We start from the raw sequence: 20,438 nt of genomic DNA, 5'->3' as shown, positions 1-20,438 counted from the left end.
CCTTATCCTTTCCTGGCCCTCCCCGATGCCAAACTGAAAAGTATTCCACTGTCCAGAAGTAACAGGTCTGAGGTTTTTATTTTCAAGTGTATTTTCTGTGATGTTAGGGCTCATTGTTATGGAATAGTTTAGGATAATTTTCTCATCTCTACAGTAGCATGTGATTGAAGTCACAATTTCTTGCCACTTACACTGAGTATCTCCTAACATGCAATTTGGCACTAAATTATTTTTCTCTTTAGAAGTATATGAAGATTCTGAATTAAACCATTCATTAATTACACTGCAGTTTTCTTCTTTGACAACCTTCTATGAAGGACAGGATCAATTATTTAAATGCTTTGGTGGAGTGAAAAGCGAAAGGTACTTTGGATAAAAGCAGTATGAGGCCGGACATGATGGATCACGTACTTTGGGAGGCTGGGGTGAGCAGATCACCTGAGCTCAGGAGTTTGAGACCAGCCTCGCCGACATGACGAAACCTTGTCTCTACTAAAAATATACAAATTGGCCAGGCGTGGTGGTGCACACCTGTAGTCCCAGCTACTCGGGAGACTGAGGCATGAGAATTGCTTGAACTCGGGAGGTGGAGGTTGCGGTGAGCCGAAATTGCGCCACTGCACTCCAGCCTGGGCGACAGAGTGAGAGACTCTGTCTGGAAAAAAAAAAAAAAAGCAATATGAGAGAATTCTAATGAAGGAGAATATTGATTACGCTGACACATTTCACTTGGCATTTTACATTCTTGGACTTTAAAGTGCTGCAAAATTATAAATAATGAAATTACTGGTATTCAGATACTCCAATAGCAAATTTATATTTTTAGTCTGAAATTATTTACCACCATATAATGCTTGAAACTGTAATGAAATTTTATTCTTTTTTACTGCCTAGAGAGAAAACACTGGGGAAGTGCAAGATGAACAAAAAGCGGGGACATACTTTAAATTCTATTTATCTGCCTTCCTGTGCCTAACAGTTGAGCTAAATCAGATTCAACTGATTTTTCTAGTTACCTTTCATTTTGGATTTAGTGTGTGTACATTTCTTTTTTTTTTTTTTTTTTTGAGACGGAGCCTCACTCTGTTGCCCAGGCTGGAGTGCAGTGGCACCATCTCGGCTCACCGTAAGCTCCGCCTCCTGGATTCAGGTCATTCTCCTGCCTCAGCCTCCTGAGTAGCTGGGACTACAGGCGCCCGCCACCAGGCCCGGCTAACTTTTTTTGTATTTTTCAGTAGAGACGGGGTTTTACTGTTAGTCAGGATGGTCTTGATCTCCTGGCCGTGTGATCCACCCACCTCGGCCTCTCAAAGTGCTGGGATTACAGGCGTGAGCCACCGTGCCTGGCCACTGTGTGTACACTTCTCTTCTTTATTCTTTGAAGTCAGGTTATTAAAGGAAGTGATAAGCTTCTTTGTGCTGAAATATCACAATCCTAGAAAGACCGCTTACAAAAGACTCAAGTTGGTGACTAAATAGGCTTCTGTGTCCAGAAGGCCAGCTGGCCTTCCTGATCACCAAATAAGCACGGGGTAATTCCTCAAAAGTAAAGTTATTTCCTAGTTCTTACCAGGCAGAAATATGTAGTAACTAATCAAAGCAAAATGCTCCATTACTAAAGTGATTTCTAAGAAGTGTGAGGTAAGAATAACTTAAAAATAACTAGAGACACTAAATTTCTATTTCTATTCCTTGTATATGTGACTAAGATGCCAGATAAATGAGCCAAACGTTTTATGCAGCTAAATTTATTCTCACAACAAATTACATTTAAATGTGTAAAAGTGGTCAACAGGAACAGGGGCGTAAAGGAAAACAAAGCGTTCTTTCACAGGAAGCAAGCTGCTCCGGAGGCCAGGGACTACCGCTCGCGTTGACACCGTGTGAGTGGGTATCTTTGCCCTGAAGCTGAAATTAAACTTTCTACTGGCCATGTGGCACACGTTAGATGTGTATTAGGTTAAGCCTGGCCAACTAGAGAGCGAAGGGGCTTGTTAGTTAAATTGTGCTAATATGAGTTAGGAAAATGCTTGTCATGTTATGGCGAAATCTTGAGTTTGGGTTGCAATGCCTGGGACATGAACAGGCCATACAAACGAAGGAAAGCTCTGGGGCTTCCAGGCAATGGCCTTGTGTCAAGTCATCTTACAAGTGTCCATCTTGAAATCATCAAGTGGATTTAAAAAGAAGTAGCAGTGCCACAGTTTATCACCAAGAACTTGTTTTAATGGAAATGGGTCTAGTGTCCCTTCATGCAACAAGACAGACGAACAAAAAACAATGGTCCTAATTAGCTATGAGTGATCTTATATCCAGGTGGAAACAAAGGGCATGTGGACATGTATATATCTCTTAGGTGAAATCACACATGTTGTGAAGGGTAGAAAAACGAAGCACCAAGCAGTGCTTTAGTCTGCAAAGGAAAGTTTTTAGCCATAGGCGTGTTGGCTAGTCATTCCCCTTGACACTGCGAAGGAGCAGATGTATGAGGTGGCAAGTCTGTGTCTATCTAGCTGCTTTTAAAAAATAAAAGGAACTTTAAGCATTTTTGCCTTTTCTTCTACATATTCCAATAGAAATGTGACTACAAATCATTACAAAACCACTTTTTAGGCAATGTATAGTTCACTGAGATTACTTAGATCTGGATATACTGGGAGATAATATCCAGGAAAGATAATACATTAACACAATAATGCAGTATATTTCAGTAAAAATAGAATAAATAAAATAAAAATATTTTAAGCTGTATTTAACAGGTTAATTAAAAATATGGTAAGACACACAAGGCATCGTGAACATGGCTGCCTGTTTACCGAATCACAGATCTAAAGAATGCATAGATAGATAACTGAAGTGTCACTAAGATATCAGGTAAAACATTGGCATCCTTTCACAGACAAATACACACATACTTTCATACATACTTTTTGGCCATGGCAGAAAGTGTCTGAACATACTGTTTAACATAATTTTACAAAATTAATTTGCATTTACCATACAATGCCATTTTCAAAACAAAACATCTGCAGTAAAGTTTTCAATATGTTATGTAAAGGCTATCATTCATCTTAATGCATCCTATAATTGCATATATAAATCAGTTTGCTACTTAAAGCTAGCTCAGAATTCTTGATCTTGAAAACAAGCAAATGTATGCCTTAAAAAATGAAGAGGGGGTTCTGATAGAGATTTCCAATATAAAAGTGAGTAATTTGTTTAGAATTTTGAAATTTATCACACTAAAACGTTTCACTACAGAGACCATGATGAAAGATCACTGTAAATGATTTCTGAACAGCTTTTCAAAGGGCACAGCAAGGATTTTCTTAATGCAGTGATTTCTTATGATGGCATTGGTTACTTCAGATCAGTAGTATTGGTGAAATGTAGATTGCATTTCTAAAGTAGCATAGTTTTGTCATAACATTAGGGTGCTAAGACAATTCCAGTCCCCCTGCCCCCCACCCCTCATGAATTCTGAAGGAATGGCTGGTAGAAAAGCCACCCACTCATTCCATCATGATCTCTGGTGGCTAAGTACCATGAGTTAGGAAGGTCTCTACCACAAGTAGCATCTGGAAAATCTCGTAGATGGAACAGGCTGTGAATGTAGAATCCTGTCCTCTACAACACGTTTGAGGCACACTGTAGGAAAACAGTCTTGGACTTAGAGAGGACAATGGCATCGTCATTAATACCACTGCGTAGGGAATTTGGACATCTTTCTCCCACTCGTATAGGGAATTCTAAGATTGCCTGACAATAGATCTTTCCATACCTGCTCTTCTTAGTATATGCCGAGTCATTCTGGAAAGGCTCTTCCTGACAGATACGGAGGCAGCATAACACAGCAAGAATGGGGTCCTAGTCCTGGTTATCTCATGAACTTTGGTGAGATCTTAGGCCAGTGGGTTTAGCCTCTTGGTACTTCATATTTTTACTTCTAAAGTGTATTTAGTGCCTTCTCTACCTTGTAAGGCTCAAATGTGGTAAGAATGTGGAAACCACTTAGACAACTACATAGCAGTGTATAAACATAAAGCATTGCTTTTATAACTGGATGTTGTAAATGTTAATTTTAACATTAAAAAGAAGTAAACAAGACTAATATTGAGATTGATCGCCTTAGCAACTTCCTTTTAAAACGACAATGTCAACAAGAGTCTAAATCTGTATGTCTTTACAGCTAAGTTTCTCATCTACATAAAAAGGAGCAGGAAAATGCTATTTTTGGGAAACTTGTTAAATAGTCCATTATTTCTATGTAGACTTTGCTCAGATATGAAAATTTCAAATCTTCAAAGTAAAAATGGAAAAAATATAAATTTAAAAATGTATCTAGTTGAGTCCAAGAAATTCTAATATTAAATACATAAATTCAAGGAAAGGTTCAACCTAATGTAATTTGTTGCCATGGACAATAAATGATGGACAGACAGCTTTCTGGGCAAAAAGCATCAGAGGGGGATTGAGCTGGATGCAGAATTCCAGCAGAACCTTTACCTCTAGCACATGGACTAGCCAAAATAACACGGTGGTAGAAATCGAAAATAATCGTGCATGATGGAAATATCAATGATATTTCCTCAACTTCAAATTGCATTATCAGCTAATTCTCAAACTAAGGATGAAAGGCTGATGAGGAGTATTTCATCTTAATGTTTATGTAGAGAATGGCCATAGTGAACTATAATTCTCTAGCTGCACTGTACAATATAAGGCAGAAGTTTAAAATATGTCCCACCCAAAATGCATTATGATTTTATTAATCTCTTTTAAAAATAATCAGTTTGAAAACCATCTGAAAAGAAAAGCTATGTTTTGTTCGATTTTAATTCCTCAAATTTAGTTTTTCATCAATTTTGAAGTTTCACTTTTTCCAACATCCCACAAACAGCTGTAGACATGAAATGGTGTCCATGTGTCAAAGAGCTTGTCAAGGAAAGCTGCCAGTTGGTTTCTATACTGATGCCAACAGCCAATTTTGTCAACCAACAGGTTCAATTTTATGAAAAATTAAAACACAAACTCGCCATCCTAATTTTACAGCAATTCAATGGTATCTGCTATGCAGTGCCTACTCCAATGTGGGTAACAGGGCAAAGTGCAGTAGGACTTAAAGGTTGCTTGTGACAGATCCAGCCAAGAAGATAGTGAAACTAACTCACGCATCATTCACTCCAAGGACGCAGCATTAGTTCACTAGGAGGGGTGTGGCCACATTCTTCTCTCTGTATGTGTGAAGTAATGTTCACAATATTTACAATAAGAAAAAGACCTTCCACTGCGCATGATGTAACTTACAGCAAAAAAAATTATTCATGCTTCTTTTCATATCACATGATGGTGGCAAGACGAGAGAACATGCTTGTCTAACACTGCTTGGTTAAGGGTAAATTCTCTGAAGACAAAGCATCAGCAACTGGATGGAAGGTCAGACGGCGGAGTTCATTTTCTTTAGTGTAGCTAGTCAATTTTCAGGTAAACAGCCGAGTCCTTTCGCAAGTGCAGCTACGGCGTTTCGGTGACAGGGCGCTTCTGTTTCAAAGTGTCAATGAGGGATAAGACCCCCCGTTTTACATTGGTTGTGACTCTTCTGGTCACTGAGTCCGCTGGCGGTGGAGGTGGTCGAACTTTCAGAGAAGGCGGCCTGGCTACCAAGCACTTCTGATATCGTAGCTGAAATAAAACAAAACGTGTTTTAAGGTAATTAATGACATATGATTTCTTCTTCTTTAATATGACTTTAAGTCATCACCCATACATTGACTCCCAAAGGTTAATGACCTAGTTCCTAAACATAAATCCAAGAGTTATTTTTTTCTATGTGAGTGCTTTAAATTCTCCTAAAATATTAGGCTCAACAAAGGGGTTTTGGCTTTTGCCACCCTTTCCTTCCATCCATTTCCACCCTCCACGTGTCCTCTATATTGATAGTCCGCAACGAATACACCTCACAGTCAATGAGCTAATGAAACCAGAAAGCATTGGGAGAGAGTGTGTTACATTTTTCATCAGAGACATACAGATCTAGGTGGGTACTCATGGCGCACTGACAGCACAGTAGAAAGGGCATAGTTTGAATCTAAGGTCTATCACTTGCGAACCCCAGGCAAATTATTAAATCTCTCTGAGCCTCAGTTTCTTCAACTGTAAAATGGCTGAAGAAGGTACTGTTTAGAGAGGGTGTTATGATTAAATAAGGAATGCTGGTAATGCTTGAGGAACGCCTGAAATAGGCCTACCAACACAGAAGGCATTCAAAAACGTTTGTTTCCTTCCCTATTTCCTGTTTTAATTAAAAAGATGAGGTATTAAGATTTTGGGATACATTTTACATGCAAGTCTAAATCTGTATGGATTAATTTTTAAAAATCCATTAGCACTGGCACAAGTGATAATTCCTGTTCTTCAGAAATACAACAATGTAGTCCACTTGGTTTTGCATAATGGGAAGGTAAGTAATTCTTTAAGATTAGATAAAAAGTTAAAATTTATCAAAAAATTTTTTTTTGTCATCCAAACGTTTAAAAATACAGTTGACCTGGCCAGTCATAGTGTTTCACTCCTGTAATCCCAGCACTTGGGGAGGCCAAGGGAGGCAGATCACTTGGGCCCAGGAGTTTGAGACCAGCCCGGGGGACATGGTGAAACCCTGTCTCTACAAAAAATACAAAAATTAGCCAGGTGTGGTGGCACACGCCTGTGGTTCCAGCTACTTGGGAGGCTGAGGTGGGAGGATTGCTTCAGCCTGGGAGGTCAAAGCTGCAGTGAGCTGTGAGTGTGGCCACTTCTCTCCAGCCTGGGCGACGGAGTGAACCCTGTCTCAAAATAAACAAATAATGAAAATACAATACAGCTGATCTTTGAACAACAGAGTTTGAACTGTGCAGGTCCACTTATATGAGGATTTTTTTCAACCAAACACAGATTGAAAATAGTATTCCCGGTATGCAAAACCCAATTATTCACAGGGCAGACTTTTCCTATGCGTGGGTTCTGCAGGACCTGAATATGCAGGATTCTGGCGTACTCAGAGGTCCTAGAACCAATCCCCTATGTATACCAAGGCAGGACTGGCATTCCATGGCTTTTTAAAAAAAATCAACTTAAATATTAACAGGCTTTTTAGTAATGGAACAGGCTCATGTCCCTGTAAGAAGAAAGACTCTGGGGGAAGGATATGGTACAGTGTTCTATCATACCTTTTAGGCCACAAAACAACCCCTTTCAAATCAATCATATGAAAAATGATGATCGATTACATGTCTCCTCTGTGTAAGGTATCTTACTAGGCCCACATCACAACCCAAACCACACACATCTAAAGCACGGATTTATACATGGCAACATGGGACTCTGGACTTGGAATTTCAAACCGGAGTCACACACATGCAGCGTGAATCAAAGCCGCACCTAAGTGTTGGATTTCATAAAGGATCCCTCTCTGTTCTATTCTAAATTTTGCCAAAATGTCTTCTGTTGGGCCTATACCACACAGCTGTAAAATATGCCTAAAAATTAAGTAGATTCAAAAGAATGTTAGTGTCAACAAATATTCACACGGTATAAATTCACATATGGATCTTTCACATGGAGAATCATGCAGATTTGAACCAAGAAGAAAGCCCCTGAGCCAGAAACACTGGATTCAGAGCGGGCGGGAGGGAAGAACGGTTTGATTTTACTAGTATGCCTTATACTAGATTGGCTGAGCTGTGTCCACTCGTTGCAGTGATACAATTAAAATAGGAAGCAAATGAGTAAACGTTGTTTCCAAGAGGGAAAATGAATCTGAGAATCAGAAAACCAGCTGTAGCCAAGAGATAAAGCTCATTGTCGTTATCACTTAAAACGTATAATTAAGTCTGAAAGCCATTCATTTTATGACTAAAACCATCTGCTATGATCTGTTTCAACTTCATAAAATACCAAAATAGTCGTCATCCATTTTCCCTTGGCTGAAATCTCCTATTTTCTATTTTCTTCACAGATCTCCTTTATTTCATCAACTCCCTGCACCTGGTCAGCAGGTTCACCTGATTCCTCTACTGTCCCTGCTCCCCTGAACCCCAGCCCTGCTCCTGCATATTCAGGGTGTCTGAGTTAGAATCCTGGCCCCACAGTTCTTGGGGGAAGTTAGCCACTCTCACAGAGGATAGTGTAAGTGTGACACCAGATAACAAGCGTCTAACGCCAGCCTTCCCTTCTCCCTCCTTCCTGCTCTATTTCAAATGATAAAGGTCAAGTGGCTCTTTTCTGTGCCCTACCTTTGCCATCTGCTCTCCCACCTCATCCTTTTAACATTTTTGTTAGACATAGGGCCGTTCTATGTTGCCCAGGCTGGACCTGAACTCCTGGGCTCAAGGGGTTCTCTCACCTCAGCCTCCCGAGTAGCTGGAATTACAGGTGCAAACTTTTCCTTCATTCATAACCTCACAATGTGCTGTCTGGGGGAGTTGGGGGTGGTTAGAAAACTCCCTTCCCTTCCCTAAGCTCCAACCATTCTTGGTTCTCAGCATCTTCTGGACTATCCCAAAGTAAAAGGTCTCTAATTCAGACGTGAAGTCCCTCCCCTTGGCTTTTTTTTTTTTGTTTTTTTGAGACAGGGTCTCACTTTTTCGCCCAGGCTGAAGTGCAGTGGTACAACCTCAGCTCACTGCAACCTCTGCCCCCAGGTTCAAGCAATCCTCCCACCTCAGCCTCCCTGAGTAACTGAGTCGACAGGTGCATGCCACCACACCCGGCTAATTTTTGTATTTTTTGGTAGAGACGGGTTTCACCATGTTGGCCAGTCTGGTCTCAACCTCCTGACCTCAAGTGATCCACCCGCCTCAGTCTCCCAAAGTATTGGGATTACAGGAGTGAGCTACTGCACCTCAACCTCCTCGGTTCTTTATCTACCACCATTTTCCACAAAAGAAAACCTAGCTGGGCATGGTGGTGCTCCCCTGTCGTTCCAGGGAGGAGTTCAAGACCTATCTGGGGAATACAGCAAGACTCCATCTCTTTAAAAAAAAAGCGGGGAGGGGGAGGCCTCTCCTGTCCTGAAATAAACACATGAACAAACCCTCTAATGCTACCCGCCCTTCAAGCTCCCCCTCACTGGCAAACTTTGTAAGTTATCTGCTTTTAGGGCCTCCACGTCTTTTTCTTCCCAGTTACTTCTCAATCCAGCACAGTCTCATACTTATTTTTCTTGTTTATTTTTTTGAGACAGGGTCTCACTCTGTCACCCAGGCTGGACTGCAGTGGTGTCATCACAGCTCACTGCAGCCTCGATCTCCTGGGTTTCAGCCATGCTCCCACCTTAGCCTCCTCAGAAGCTGGGACTACAGGCATGTGGCACCGGCTGAAAGTGAAGATCCTCATGCTTTTATTTGCAGCACTTTCTACACTGTAACAGAGTTTGGGTTTCTGTGTCTCCCCCACTAAACCTGAGCTCTACAATGCAAGGATTGTATCTCAGTCATGCTGAATGCCCCAGATTCCAGCCCGTAAGTGTGAGGCTGAATTAAATGAAGCACAGGGGCTTCACATGCAGCAGTTCTCCCCCAACCAGGCAGCTCGGCGCCTCTCAAAGCCTCTGCTCCTGTTTGTTCCCAACGCTGCTCTCCTGGCGTGGACACTCCTCCTCTCTCCCATCTGCAGAAGGTAACTGGCCTCCTGCCTGATCGCCACCTCAGCCTTGTTCCTCCAACCTATCCTTTACTTTGTTGTCTTCTTTTTTTTTGCTGGATACTCTTCTAAAATCTAAATACAGGCTGAGTGCGGTGGCTCACACCTGTAATCCCAGCACTTTGGGAGGCTGAGGTGGGTGGATCACCTGAGGTCAGGAGTTTGAGACCAGCCTGGCCAACATGGTGAAGCCCTGTCTCTACTAAAAATATAAAAAATTAGTTGGGCATGGTGGTGGGCGCTTGTCTTCCCAGCTACTTGGGAGGCTGAGGCAGGAGAATCACTTGAACCCAGGAGGCGAAGGTTGCAGTGAGCTGAGATTGCACCACTGCACTCCAGCCTGAGCAACAAGAGCAAAACTTCATCTCATAAATAAATAAATAATAAACTCTAAATACAATCAATTCAATCCCCAGTTTAGCGATCCCTGCTGAAGAAAATCAGGCCTCCACACACCATCCTAAGCCCACCATGATCCGGACCACACCTCCTCCCACTCGGGCCCAGCACCCAACCTGCTGCTGCTAGAACACACCTGCCCATAGGCTCTGGTGCCCACACTAATACAGCACCCTCATTTTTTTCTGAGATGGGTTTCCCTCTTGTTGCCCAGGCTGGAGTACAACGGCGTGATCTCGGCTCACTGCAGCCTCTGTCTCCCAGGTTCAAGCGATTCTCCTGCCTCAGCCTCCTGAGTAGCTGGGATTACAGGGATGCACCACCATGCTGGCTAATTTTGTATTTTTAGCAGAGACAGGGCTTCTACATTTGGTCAGGTTGGTCTCGAACTTCCGACCTCAAGTGATCCGCCTGCCTCAGCCTCCCAAAGTGCTGGGATTACAGGCGTGAGCCACTGCGCCCAGCTCAGTTCCCTCATTTTTATTTGCAGTGTCTGGCATAAGAGGGGCACAAAGGACATATGATGGAGGAATAATGAGGTGTTCTTGTTTGTTTCCAAGTATCCATGTGGTGTAAAGAGCCCTGGCTTTGTCACCTGGCAGACTTGGGGCTGAATCCAGGCTCGGCTCTGTCACCGACAAGCCCTGGGGCCCATTCTCTAACTTCTCTGAGTCTCTATTTTCTCATAAATAAAACAGAACTAACAACTACCTAACAGAGTTGTCATGAGGACTGAGTTAATCGATATAAATAAAATGTATAAGAACAGTGTACAGAAACCAATCACTGGAAATAAAAGTCATTCAATGTATTGATTTTTAAAGTGCTGAATTGAATCCAAACAGTACCAACTCATGCATGACCAACATTTCACGTATGAAATTGATCTGGGATCAAGGATTGACAGTCGTCAAGCTGGTGGTTGTGAAGCTCGTCGGAGCCTCTATCTGGCCCCACTTCTTTCAGGAGTCCCGGCCTTTTGAGATGTAATCTGTTTATCATAACTGATCCTGGCCCTAGGAATGACAGCGTTTTAAAGTAAAGCATTACTTTAGGGATAGGGTTTTTTTCATTTCCGTGAGTGATTCTGCTCTAATGCATGGCACATTAGAGATGAGCAGAGGCGGGAGGGCTCAACACCCTGTACCAGGATTACTCACCATGCAGGCGGCCTGCACGGCCTCAGACACGTTACCAGCATTAGGCTCGCACCAGAAAACGTGGCACTCAAAGCGCTGGTTCCCCGTGTCCATGATGAAGGCAAATGTGTGGACATCCTTCCCGACACCCATGAAGGACAGGAATCGCACACGACATTCCACTAAGACTTCCTCTTCATTCTGCAGGAGACATCATGCGGCATCCAATCAGGAGGTGCCAGGATCAAGCTGAGAGTGGCAGCACATAGGAACTGACATTCAGAACGCATAGCCAGGCCGAATTCAGAAAGGACCTGTGTTTTTCTCGAAAGGCGGAACCTTGCCAAACGTCTGAAGAGGCCCTCACTGCGTGGCTACCCTGTTCTGGAGGTCATGCTTGCTCTCAACTGCACTGCTGTCATGGGCTGTGATGTGCGTCCCATTCTCCATTATGCCATGTGCCTATGAGTTCACTGTCAGGAGCAGCAATGCCATCTACACTTGTTACATCCAGCCCAATACAGGACACCCGGTGGCCCAAAACCCATTTGCCCAAGTAAACCCCCAGAGCACCAGAAAAAAGGGATTCACGGTATCTTTCTTTGTCCAGTGATTCTTACCCAAACTAAACAACACATTGAATCACATTTCCATCTAAAACCATATAAAACAAAAAGCTGCCAGATCAACAAAAAGTTGTCAGATTGTCTTTTTCTTTTCTTTCTGGCAAACTGGTGTCCATCTGGGATCCATATGAGGTAGCGTAAAGAAATGTTCAGAATTCTTTCTTATGGGGATGAACACCACATCCTTTGCAAGAACCATATGCAAGTTCTGAATTAATAAACACATCCAAAATGTTGACTTTTGGATCATTAACATCTGACTTATTAAATATTCACTCTGGTGCCTTGGGAGTGTTTAATGAGCAAAGTACGCTCGTGTGAGAGGTTGGGAAGTTTTCTCAGGAGGAAGGAGGCTGTGGTGGAGATCTGGGTAAGGGTCAGGTAGGCAGAGGGTGGAGCGTGGAGGGTGTGGTGCTTGCGATGATGATGGAGTGTGGAAGGGCGGGACCTGCTTGAAGAGCGGAGGAGAGCTCAGCGTGCCAGCTGGAGGCAGGCAATGCGCACCCTGCTCCTCTCTCCAGGGTGAACCGGGCTGCCGTGGAGCAGGCTGATGACTGGTGGTCTTTCCATGGCAGGTGCTTCACAGAGGCAGAATAGAAAAGTGGGCTCGAGTCTGGGCCAGGCTGCCTGGATTTGAGTCCTGATCCCATTGCTTCCAACTGTGTGATGCTGGGCAAATGACTGAGCCTCTCTATGCTTCAATTTCTTCAACCACAAAACTGGGATAATTTGGGCTGAGGCTAACGTGGCCTCTCTCAAGACAGCCAGTAGCTCCTTCTGCTACCGAGAGAGTCACAGGGCTCTCCCGAATGGAAGCATCTTCTGCTTCCCAGCCCCAGATCACACAGCCCAGGCAACACTGGCACCCTGAGAATGAGCGACTGCCAGCCTCACACGGTCACCTCTAGCAAACAGCTTGTCTCCGGGGCACATGAGGAAGACAGAATCAGGAGCACCAGAAGAGAAGTTTCTCAGACCACAGGAAAACAGGTACGCACAGATTTAGACCCAGACAAAGGGCCAAATCTTTCAAATGCAGGCCATCTTAATCAACGACACACAACTCCAGCCTTGACTGTGTTCCTAAGTTCCACAGAAAATCACTGTATCTTATACTCACTGTAACCCAGACATGCCAATGTCATCGCAGATTCCTTCTCACCTTTTCACTGATGACAGTCACAGTGGCATCGGCCACATTCATGTTCACTGACAGCCAATCCTCCTTGTTGGATGAGGTCATGAGATTTTCTATGGCACTATTCAGAATGTCCATTCCTAGGGACACAAAAGAATAATTTAAAGTGTCCTAAAGCCACTTACCACACTCAAATGTGGGCCCAAATCACCAATAACAGCTACACCCAGACTGATCTTTTTAAATAAAAGACAGGACACTTCATTCTCATGTTTGCGCAATAGGAATGAAATACCAGCTTTTGGCCGGGCGTAGTGGCTCGTGTCTGTAATCTCAGCCCTTTGGGAGGCTGAGGCAGGGTCATTTGAGGTCAGGAGTTCCAGACCAGCCTGGCCAACACAGTGAAACACTGTCTCTACTAAAAATACAAAAATTAGCCGGACATGCTTGCTTGAACCCAGGAGGCGGAGGTTGCAGTGAGCTGAGATCGCGCCACTGCACTCCAGCCTGGGCAAATGAGTGAGACTCTGTCAAAAAAAAAAAAGAAAAGAAAAGAAAGAAAGGAAAGAAAGAAAGACAGAAAGACAGAAAGACCAGCCGTTTCAGTAGGAAAGGAGAGTCAGGAGAATCTCTGGGCACCTGGTGCTGACACGCTGGCTACATAAGCAGACCACGGCCTGCAGCCTCTCCCCACCCTCGCTGTTTCTCGGCTCCTTTACAGTGGATCCCCCCTTTCAGAGGGGCCCTTTTGCCGGCTGCTCCCAGTTTTTCTGGGGGATAGGGGTGGGAGTGACAACTTTCTGGAGGTATCATTCACATGCAATTCACTCATGTAATGTGTACAATCCAATGGATTTTAGTACATTCAGAGAATGCAACCATCAGCATCAATTTTTTTTTGAGACAGGGTGTCGCTCTGTCACCCAGGCTGGAGTGCAGTGGTATGATCATGGCTCGCTGCAGCCTCGACCTCCCAGGCTCAGGTGATCTTCCCACCTCAGCCTCCAGAGTAGCTGGGACTACAGGTACATGCCACCATGCCCAGCTAATTTTTTAAATTTTTTTTTTTTTTTTTTGGGGAGATGAGGTTTTGCCATGTTGCCTGGGCTGGTCTTGAACTTCTGGGCTCAAGCAATCCACCTGCCCTGGCTTCCCAAAGTGCTGAGATTACAGGTGTGAGCCACCATTCTGGACCTACCGTAATCAATTTGAGAACATTTCATCACCCTAAAGAGAAACGCCGTACCTGGCAGGGGTCATTCTCCATTTCCCCCCGCCCCCCAGCCTCTAGCCCAAGGCAACCCTTACCTACTTTCTGACTCTAGAGATCTGCCTATTGTGGACGCTTCGTCTGAACGGAATCACACAGTATGCAGTCTTTTGGGACTGACTTCTCTCATAGCATGTTTTCAGGCTTCATCCATATATGCTATAGCACACTTCAGTCCTTCACTCCTTTGTCCCGCCAAACAAAACTCCACTGTATGGAAGTACCGCCTGTTATTTATCTAACTGTCAGTGGATTTGTCAGGACATTTGGGTTGTTTTGCTTTTTTGACTCTCATCAATAATTCTGCTGTGAACATTTGCATACACGTTTTTGTTCATTTCTCTTGGGTCTATGCCTAGAAACTGAGCTGCTGGTTCTAAGGTAACTATGTTTCACCTTCTGAAGAATGCCAGACTGTTTTCCAAAGCAGCTGCACCATCTTACAGCCCCCCCCGGCCGTGTATGTGGCTTGCGATTTCTCCACAGTCTTTTTTAACCCTGGTGAAGGCTCCATCTCCCAGTCTCCTTCTGGCTTGGTATAGCCCAGCAACTACATTCTGCCACCGGCAAGTGAGCTGAATGCTGTGTGTGCCACTACTGTGTCACTCCTTGACAGCGTGAAGCCTCCGCAGCCCTCTCTCCTGGCCCACCAGCTGACGAGACACGAAGCAGGTGCCCCAGCCTCAGAGATGGAGGCCTCGTTTCACAGCAGCAGAGCTCTTCCACGGCCCTGGGTCACACAGCTCTAGACTTCTGGGTAAACAAGAAATCCATGTCTGTTTTGCTAAAGTCCTGTATGCTGGGGATGGCAGGTCAAAGCAGCAGGGCCTGTCTCTGATCTTTTGATCGGGACCGTTTATGTTCTCTGGCAGGTGACAGCTTGATTCAAGAAAAGGCACGAGAGTAAACAGCCGACCTCACCCTCCTTGGAGGGAGGGCGAACGCCTCCTGTGAGCTCCCGCACACTTGCAAAGTGGAAAGACAATAAATGATTCACATACCGACTGGTTTGTCTACAGGTAGCATGCCCAGGTACTGCACGTGGAACTTCTGCACCAGCTCAGTCTTTGGTGTTGGAAAATCTACTATAGGGAACAAAAGCAACACATCTTTCTCAGTGGTTCCAACACACATGTACACAACAGCCGTAGCTCTGCATCATCAGAGTGCTCAGGACACCCCCTGTGCCACAACGCCCTATGTTTCTGGATGGAAATGTAGCAACTATTCTACAAGAGCAGCATTACTCCAGAGAGTGGGGCTCTGTCAAAATCTTGTTCAACTTTCAAGACAGGAATGCATCTGAAAGCAGGAGGTGGCATCTCTCTGTTAAAGCTGCTACTGTCTCTTTGATGTATATTAAGTAGCAGCTTTTGGTGTCCTATTTAATTAGGTGTGGTTGATGCCCACAGAAAATGCAATCTCAAAGGGCACAACCAGAGACATAGGAAAATAACTGAGTTCCCTCAGTACTCAACTCATGTTTTCTTTTTCTTTTTTTTTTTTAGAGACAGAGTCTTGTTCTGTTGTCCAGGCTGGAGTGCAATGGTGCGGTCTCGGCTCACTGCAACCTTCACCTGCTGGGTTCTAGCAATTCTCCTGCCTCAGCCTCCCGAGTAGCTGGGACTACAGGTGCACGCCATCACACCCGGCTAAGTTTTTGCATTTTGGTAGAGACGGGGTTTCACTGTGTTGCAGAGGCTGGTCTCGAACTCCTAAGCTAGGGCAATCCACCCGCCTCAGCCTCCCCAAGTGCTGGGATTACAGACATGAGCCACTACGCCTGGCCCATGTTTTCTGTTTTTAAGATTAGTCAAGTATAGTAGTGGGAAGGGGAGAAAGAGGAGGACAAGGAGGTTGATCTGTAACTTGGCTGAACCATCAACTGAGGTAACTCACTACCTTCAGACCAGCCCAACCCACGTGTTTTTAAACTAGCCGGGGTCCTTACCCCAGGTTGCACATGAGTTATAATAGGAAGACAGTATTCTTAGAACAAAGAACATAAAATACAAAACAAAATGAAAACAAAGGCAAAAACTAAAGACAATATTCTTTAATCTTGTCCTATAACAACAAAACTCATTCTGGCTTTGTGCCTAACCCTAGTGATGCAAAATCAACTCTGTGCCTCTGTGGAGCCCAGCGTGCGGGCTCAAACTGTGCTGAGCTGAGTGTGCTCTTTAAGGAGACTTGAAATACCAGAGAACCATGTGAGAGCCTTCAGCCCTGGACTGGGGGGACAGGGCCGTAATGAAGACGGGAGGTGCTGCTGACTTACCTTGCAAAGGGACGTCGAGGTTCGCATTGGCCCTTTCCTGTAAGGAGCTGCAGGCCAGGGCTTTGGCATTCTTCCGTTCAGCCATAATCTAAGGGGGAAAAAGCACAGCTTTGGAGTGTGGGTTCAAGCCCCCATGTCTTCAGCTGTTCCAGCCCGTAAAGTGTCTAGGCTGTTTTCACTTCCAAGTTAGATCAGCTTTAGTCTACTGCCTGAAATTCCACCCTGTATCTCTGGGCTACATATTTTGTGGAGGAATTCTGCTAATTTTCTCTGGGGATGATAGGTGAAAAACTATTCCTCAGAGGAGCAGTCCCCTGATTGCTTGGAATGGACTTTTTCCATTCACCAGGCTCCCACCTCTACTAGAAACAACTCAAACGAGTCTCCCTGGTCTTGCATGGACCCTGCCAGCCCACAGTGGCCAGTGGCAGCCATAGCAATGGCTTCTTCCGGTGATTCCAAATGCCACCCTTTGAAGACAGAGTACATGGGTTCAAACTGCACCTCTGCCACTTACTAGCTGTGTGACCTCGACCTTGGGCAAGTGACCTGACCTCCTGTGTCTCAACTGCACATGGAGGTGATAATAGTATTTGTCTCAGACGGTCGTTCTGAGGATCACGAGTGGCTGTGTAAGCACAGGGAAGGCCCAGACAGCGTAAGTGCTCAGAAGTGCTCCCTGCTGACATGCTTTGGCTGTGTCCTCACCCAAATCTCATCTTGAATTGTAGCTCCCTTAATTCCAATGTGTTATGGGAGGGACGTGGCGGAGATAACTGAATCATAGGGGCAGTTTCCCCCATACTGTTCTTGTGGTGCTAAGTCCCACGAGAGCTGATGGTTTTATCAGGGGTTTCCCCTTTCACTTGGCTCTGATTCTCTCTTGCCTGCTGCCATGTAAGACTTGCCTTTCACCTTCCACCATGATTGCGAGGCCTCACCAGCCACATGGAACTGAGAGTTCATAAAACTTCTTTTTCTTTATAAATTACCCAGTCTTGGGTATGTCTTTATTAGCAGCGTGAAAACAGACGGATGCACCTGCCATTTCTGCTGTTATTCTCAAACTGCTCTAAATTGCTTCTCTTCTGTAAAGGACACCGATGCCTGCATTACTTAAGAGTAAAGCACTTTATACTCCTGTTCTCCACCAGTTACATACGGTGCTGTGGGTTTAGGGACTGAAAGAAGCCCACCCTTTAGTGACCTCAAAAGTAACTTGGATATTCATTCCCAGACTAAGCTTTCCATTCCAAGTGGATTGAAAGTCATTTCCACCGCAGACCTCCACTCTGCCTATCTCCAGATCCGCGCCCGGGGCAGCGAGCAAGAGGGCTGCTGACAAGAATAAAATCAAGTGTTTCCTGCACACTTATTCTGTGCCAGGCCATGTTCTGGGGGCTTTATGCCACAATATAAGCTCCATAAGGGCAAGGACTTTTTCTTTTTTTTTCTGTTTTGGTCATTGTTCTCTCCCCAGTGCCTTTGATGGTGCCTGGCACATAAATGGCATTCCATTCTACGTGTTGCATGAATGAATGAGAAACGAAATCCAGGGAGCAGGCTGCAATGCTGCAAACGGCAGCAACACCCCAGTCTCATCAATGCAAGAATGTGAACATGGGCTGGGCGTGGTGGCTCACGCCTGTAATCCCAGCACTTTGGGAGGCGGATCACGAGGTCAGGAGATCAAGACCATCCTAGCTAACACGGTGAAACCCCGTCTCTACTAAAAAATACAAAAAACTAGCCGGGTGAGGTGGCGGGCGCCTGTAGTCCCAGCTACTCGGGAGGCTGAGGCAGGAGAACGGCGTGAACCTGGGAGGCGGAGCCTGCAGTGAGCTGAGGTCCGGCCACTGCACTCCAGCCTGGTCCAGTGTCTCAAGACCAGTGTCCATCCTGCACGTCCCCATCATGTGAGTCAGGGCAGCAGACTGGGGCGTTCTTTCATTCTGAGGCTGGGGACAGCTCCCTGTCCCTGCCCCTGTCCCTCCCTCAGGCACCATGGCTTGCACCTCCTGCCTGGTAACAGGCTGGGCCAACCCCTGGCCTGGGTTGGATCTTGCCAGCTAAGTAGGAATTGTGGGAGTGACGCTCAGTTATGATGTCAGCCTGAATCAGAAAGGTGACATTCAACAGAAGGGATGGCAAAATTCTGCATTTAAATTCAAGGAATTAAGCAAGTCTGGGGCATGGACCAGGCTGGCTGAAGAAAACTTGTGCCAGTGTCTTGGGGGTTCGGCTGCCACCACGTGAAGAGAAATCAGGGGTAATGTGGTTGCCAAGAACATCGAGCACCACAATAGTGTATCCATGGAGGTCAAAGGACAGAGCAGCTCCTGGTCTACTGTCCGCTCACTTTTGGAATACTGTGTTCATCTGGGGGATCCAAAAAGAGTATGCCCAGAAAACGATGGTTAGGGGCCTAGAATAGCCATGCAACCCAAAGGTGGCTGCAGAGATGGGGTGGGGGATCCAGAGAGGGAGGAAGTCAGGGGCAAGAAGACTCAATGACAGATGCTTGTCCAGCGCCTCTAAAACACACAAGACATGGCGAAACATAGCAAGGTTTTAAGTGTCTGAAGAGCTGACCAGCGAAGAGAATGGGGGACCTTTCTCTGCTGCTACAGATGGCAGATCTCCAGTCAGTACCTGGAGGTTCCAAGAGGAAGATTTCGGGTCAGCGTAAAGAAGAAATCTGTAACAGCCAGAGCTGCGCAGTAATAGAACCTCCTCCTGAAAAGTAAGAGACTCCATCTGTGGGAGTCTCTGGGAGTGCAGGGAAGAGGGTTGGGGGATGTCTGCAAGGGGGCTGTTATGCTGGTGGGAGGCGGAGGCTGGACTGCTGATGCCAGACTATTTGTTCTCATTCTGAGGCTCTGTGACTCTGGTTAAGGAAGCGGGACCCTCACTAGCATGAGACAGTGACTGCAGTCTTGCCTCCCAGCTGGACAGGGAGCTTCTACGAGACACTGTGTGTCCTCAGGAAGTCCGTGTGTGTTAACGGCAACCCCTAGCTCCCTGCATTTGCAGAAACCCCGGATGGTTTCTTGCCACCTCCTTTCCTGTAGCCTTTTTCTCTACCCACATTTACCTCAGGTCAGATGGCCCTGCCTCTGGAAAATCCACCTTGACCCCTATTCCCTGTTTTCCAGGGTGTACGTATCTCTGTCATTGTTTTGCCTACCTGAGATAAATATGTTTCCAGGCTGCAGGAGGGACTATGGTTCTATTCATTTTGTGCAGATGGAGTGCTACGCAGAGCGATGCCTGGCCTGCAGCAAGAATACTTTAATGACTCTGGCTGAACAATCTGCCTACTTCTCCCTGAGCTTACTGCAGGTCGATGTGCCCCCTCCTCTGCCCTTCCACGTCCCTTCATGCAGTAAGAAAAAAAGAGCGAGGTGGCCCGCATTGCCCTGACCCGCCTCACCTTGGAGCAGATCTCGTGGAGACTTGTGGCAATGGCTTTTGCTGGTGTGTCACATCGAAATACATGACATTTCAAAATTCTTGTATCTTTATCTCTTGCTACATAAGCAAAATCCCTGTGCAAGCAAAATGTATCAGGACATTAGTAAGAGAAATTGATTACCAACACGTACTTTAGTTATGAAGTTAACTGAGCTAGCAGCCAGCGTGTCAATGGTAAACAATGTATGCAATGATTAAAAGAAAAATTAAATTTCAATAACTTCCTAACATAAAGGTTTATGACCATTAGAAATTGATTTCTGAGTAAAATACCTACAATGTGGGCTATGTGCAGTGGCTCACATCTGTAATCCCAACATTTTGAGAGACCAAGGTAAGATGATTGTTTGAGGCCAGAAGTTTGAGACCAGCTCTTGAACCAGGCAACATAGTGAAACCACTGTCAAAAAAAAAAAAAAAAAAGGCCAGG

At 45.2% G+C, this 20,438-nt stretch overlaps 1 protein-coding gene across 7 annotated transcripts in view; it reads right to left on the bottom strand.

The window, feature by feature from the left end:
- Positions 1–1,732: 1,732 nt before the first annotated feature.
- The window catches only part of APBB2 (amyloid beta (A4) precursor protein-binding, family B, member 2), a 433,566-nt gene continuing 414,860 nt past the window's right edge, over positions 1,733–20,438 (bottom strand). For 5 of the 7 annotated variants that reach the window (XM_011949059.1, XM_011949060.1, XM_011949058.1 and 2 more), the window contains 6 exons: positions 19,968–20,082; positions 16,535–16,622; positions 15,255–15,338; positions 13,008–13,123; positions 11,241–11,420; positions 1,733–5,682 (listed from right to left, as the gene is read on the bottom strand). In XM_011949059.1, the coding sequence (XP_011804449.1) occupies positions 5,515–5,682; positions 11,241–11,420; positions 13,008–13,123; positions 15,255–15,338; positions 16,535–16,622; positions 19,968–20,082 (751 nt within the window). In that variant the 3' untranslated portion in view covers positions 1,733–5,514. Of the gene's footprint in view, positions 5,683–11,240; positions 11,421–13,007; positions 13,124–15,254; positions 15,339–16,534; positions 16,623–19,962; positions 20,083–20,438 lie in introns of those variants that run through there. The other 2 variants (XM_011949061.1, XM_011949064.1) reach the window with 2 other exon arrangements.

Source organism: Colobus angolensis, unplaced genomic scaffold (genome assembly GCF_000951035.1).
Source record: "Colobus angolensis palliatus isolate OR3802 unplaced genomic scaffold, Cang.pa_1.0 Scaffold29, whole genome shotgun sequence".
NCBI lineage: Eukaryota > Metazoa > Chordata > Mammalia > Primates > Cercopithecidae > Colobus > Colobus angolensis.
The sequence above is the reverse complement of the archived record's forward strand: the minus strand, read 5'-3'. Positions and strand labels throughout refer to the sequence as shown.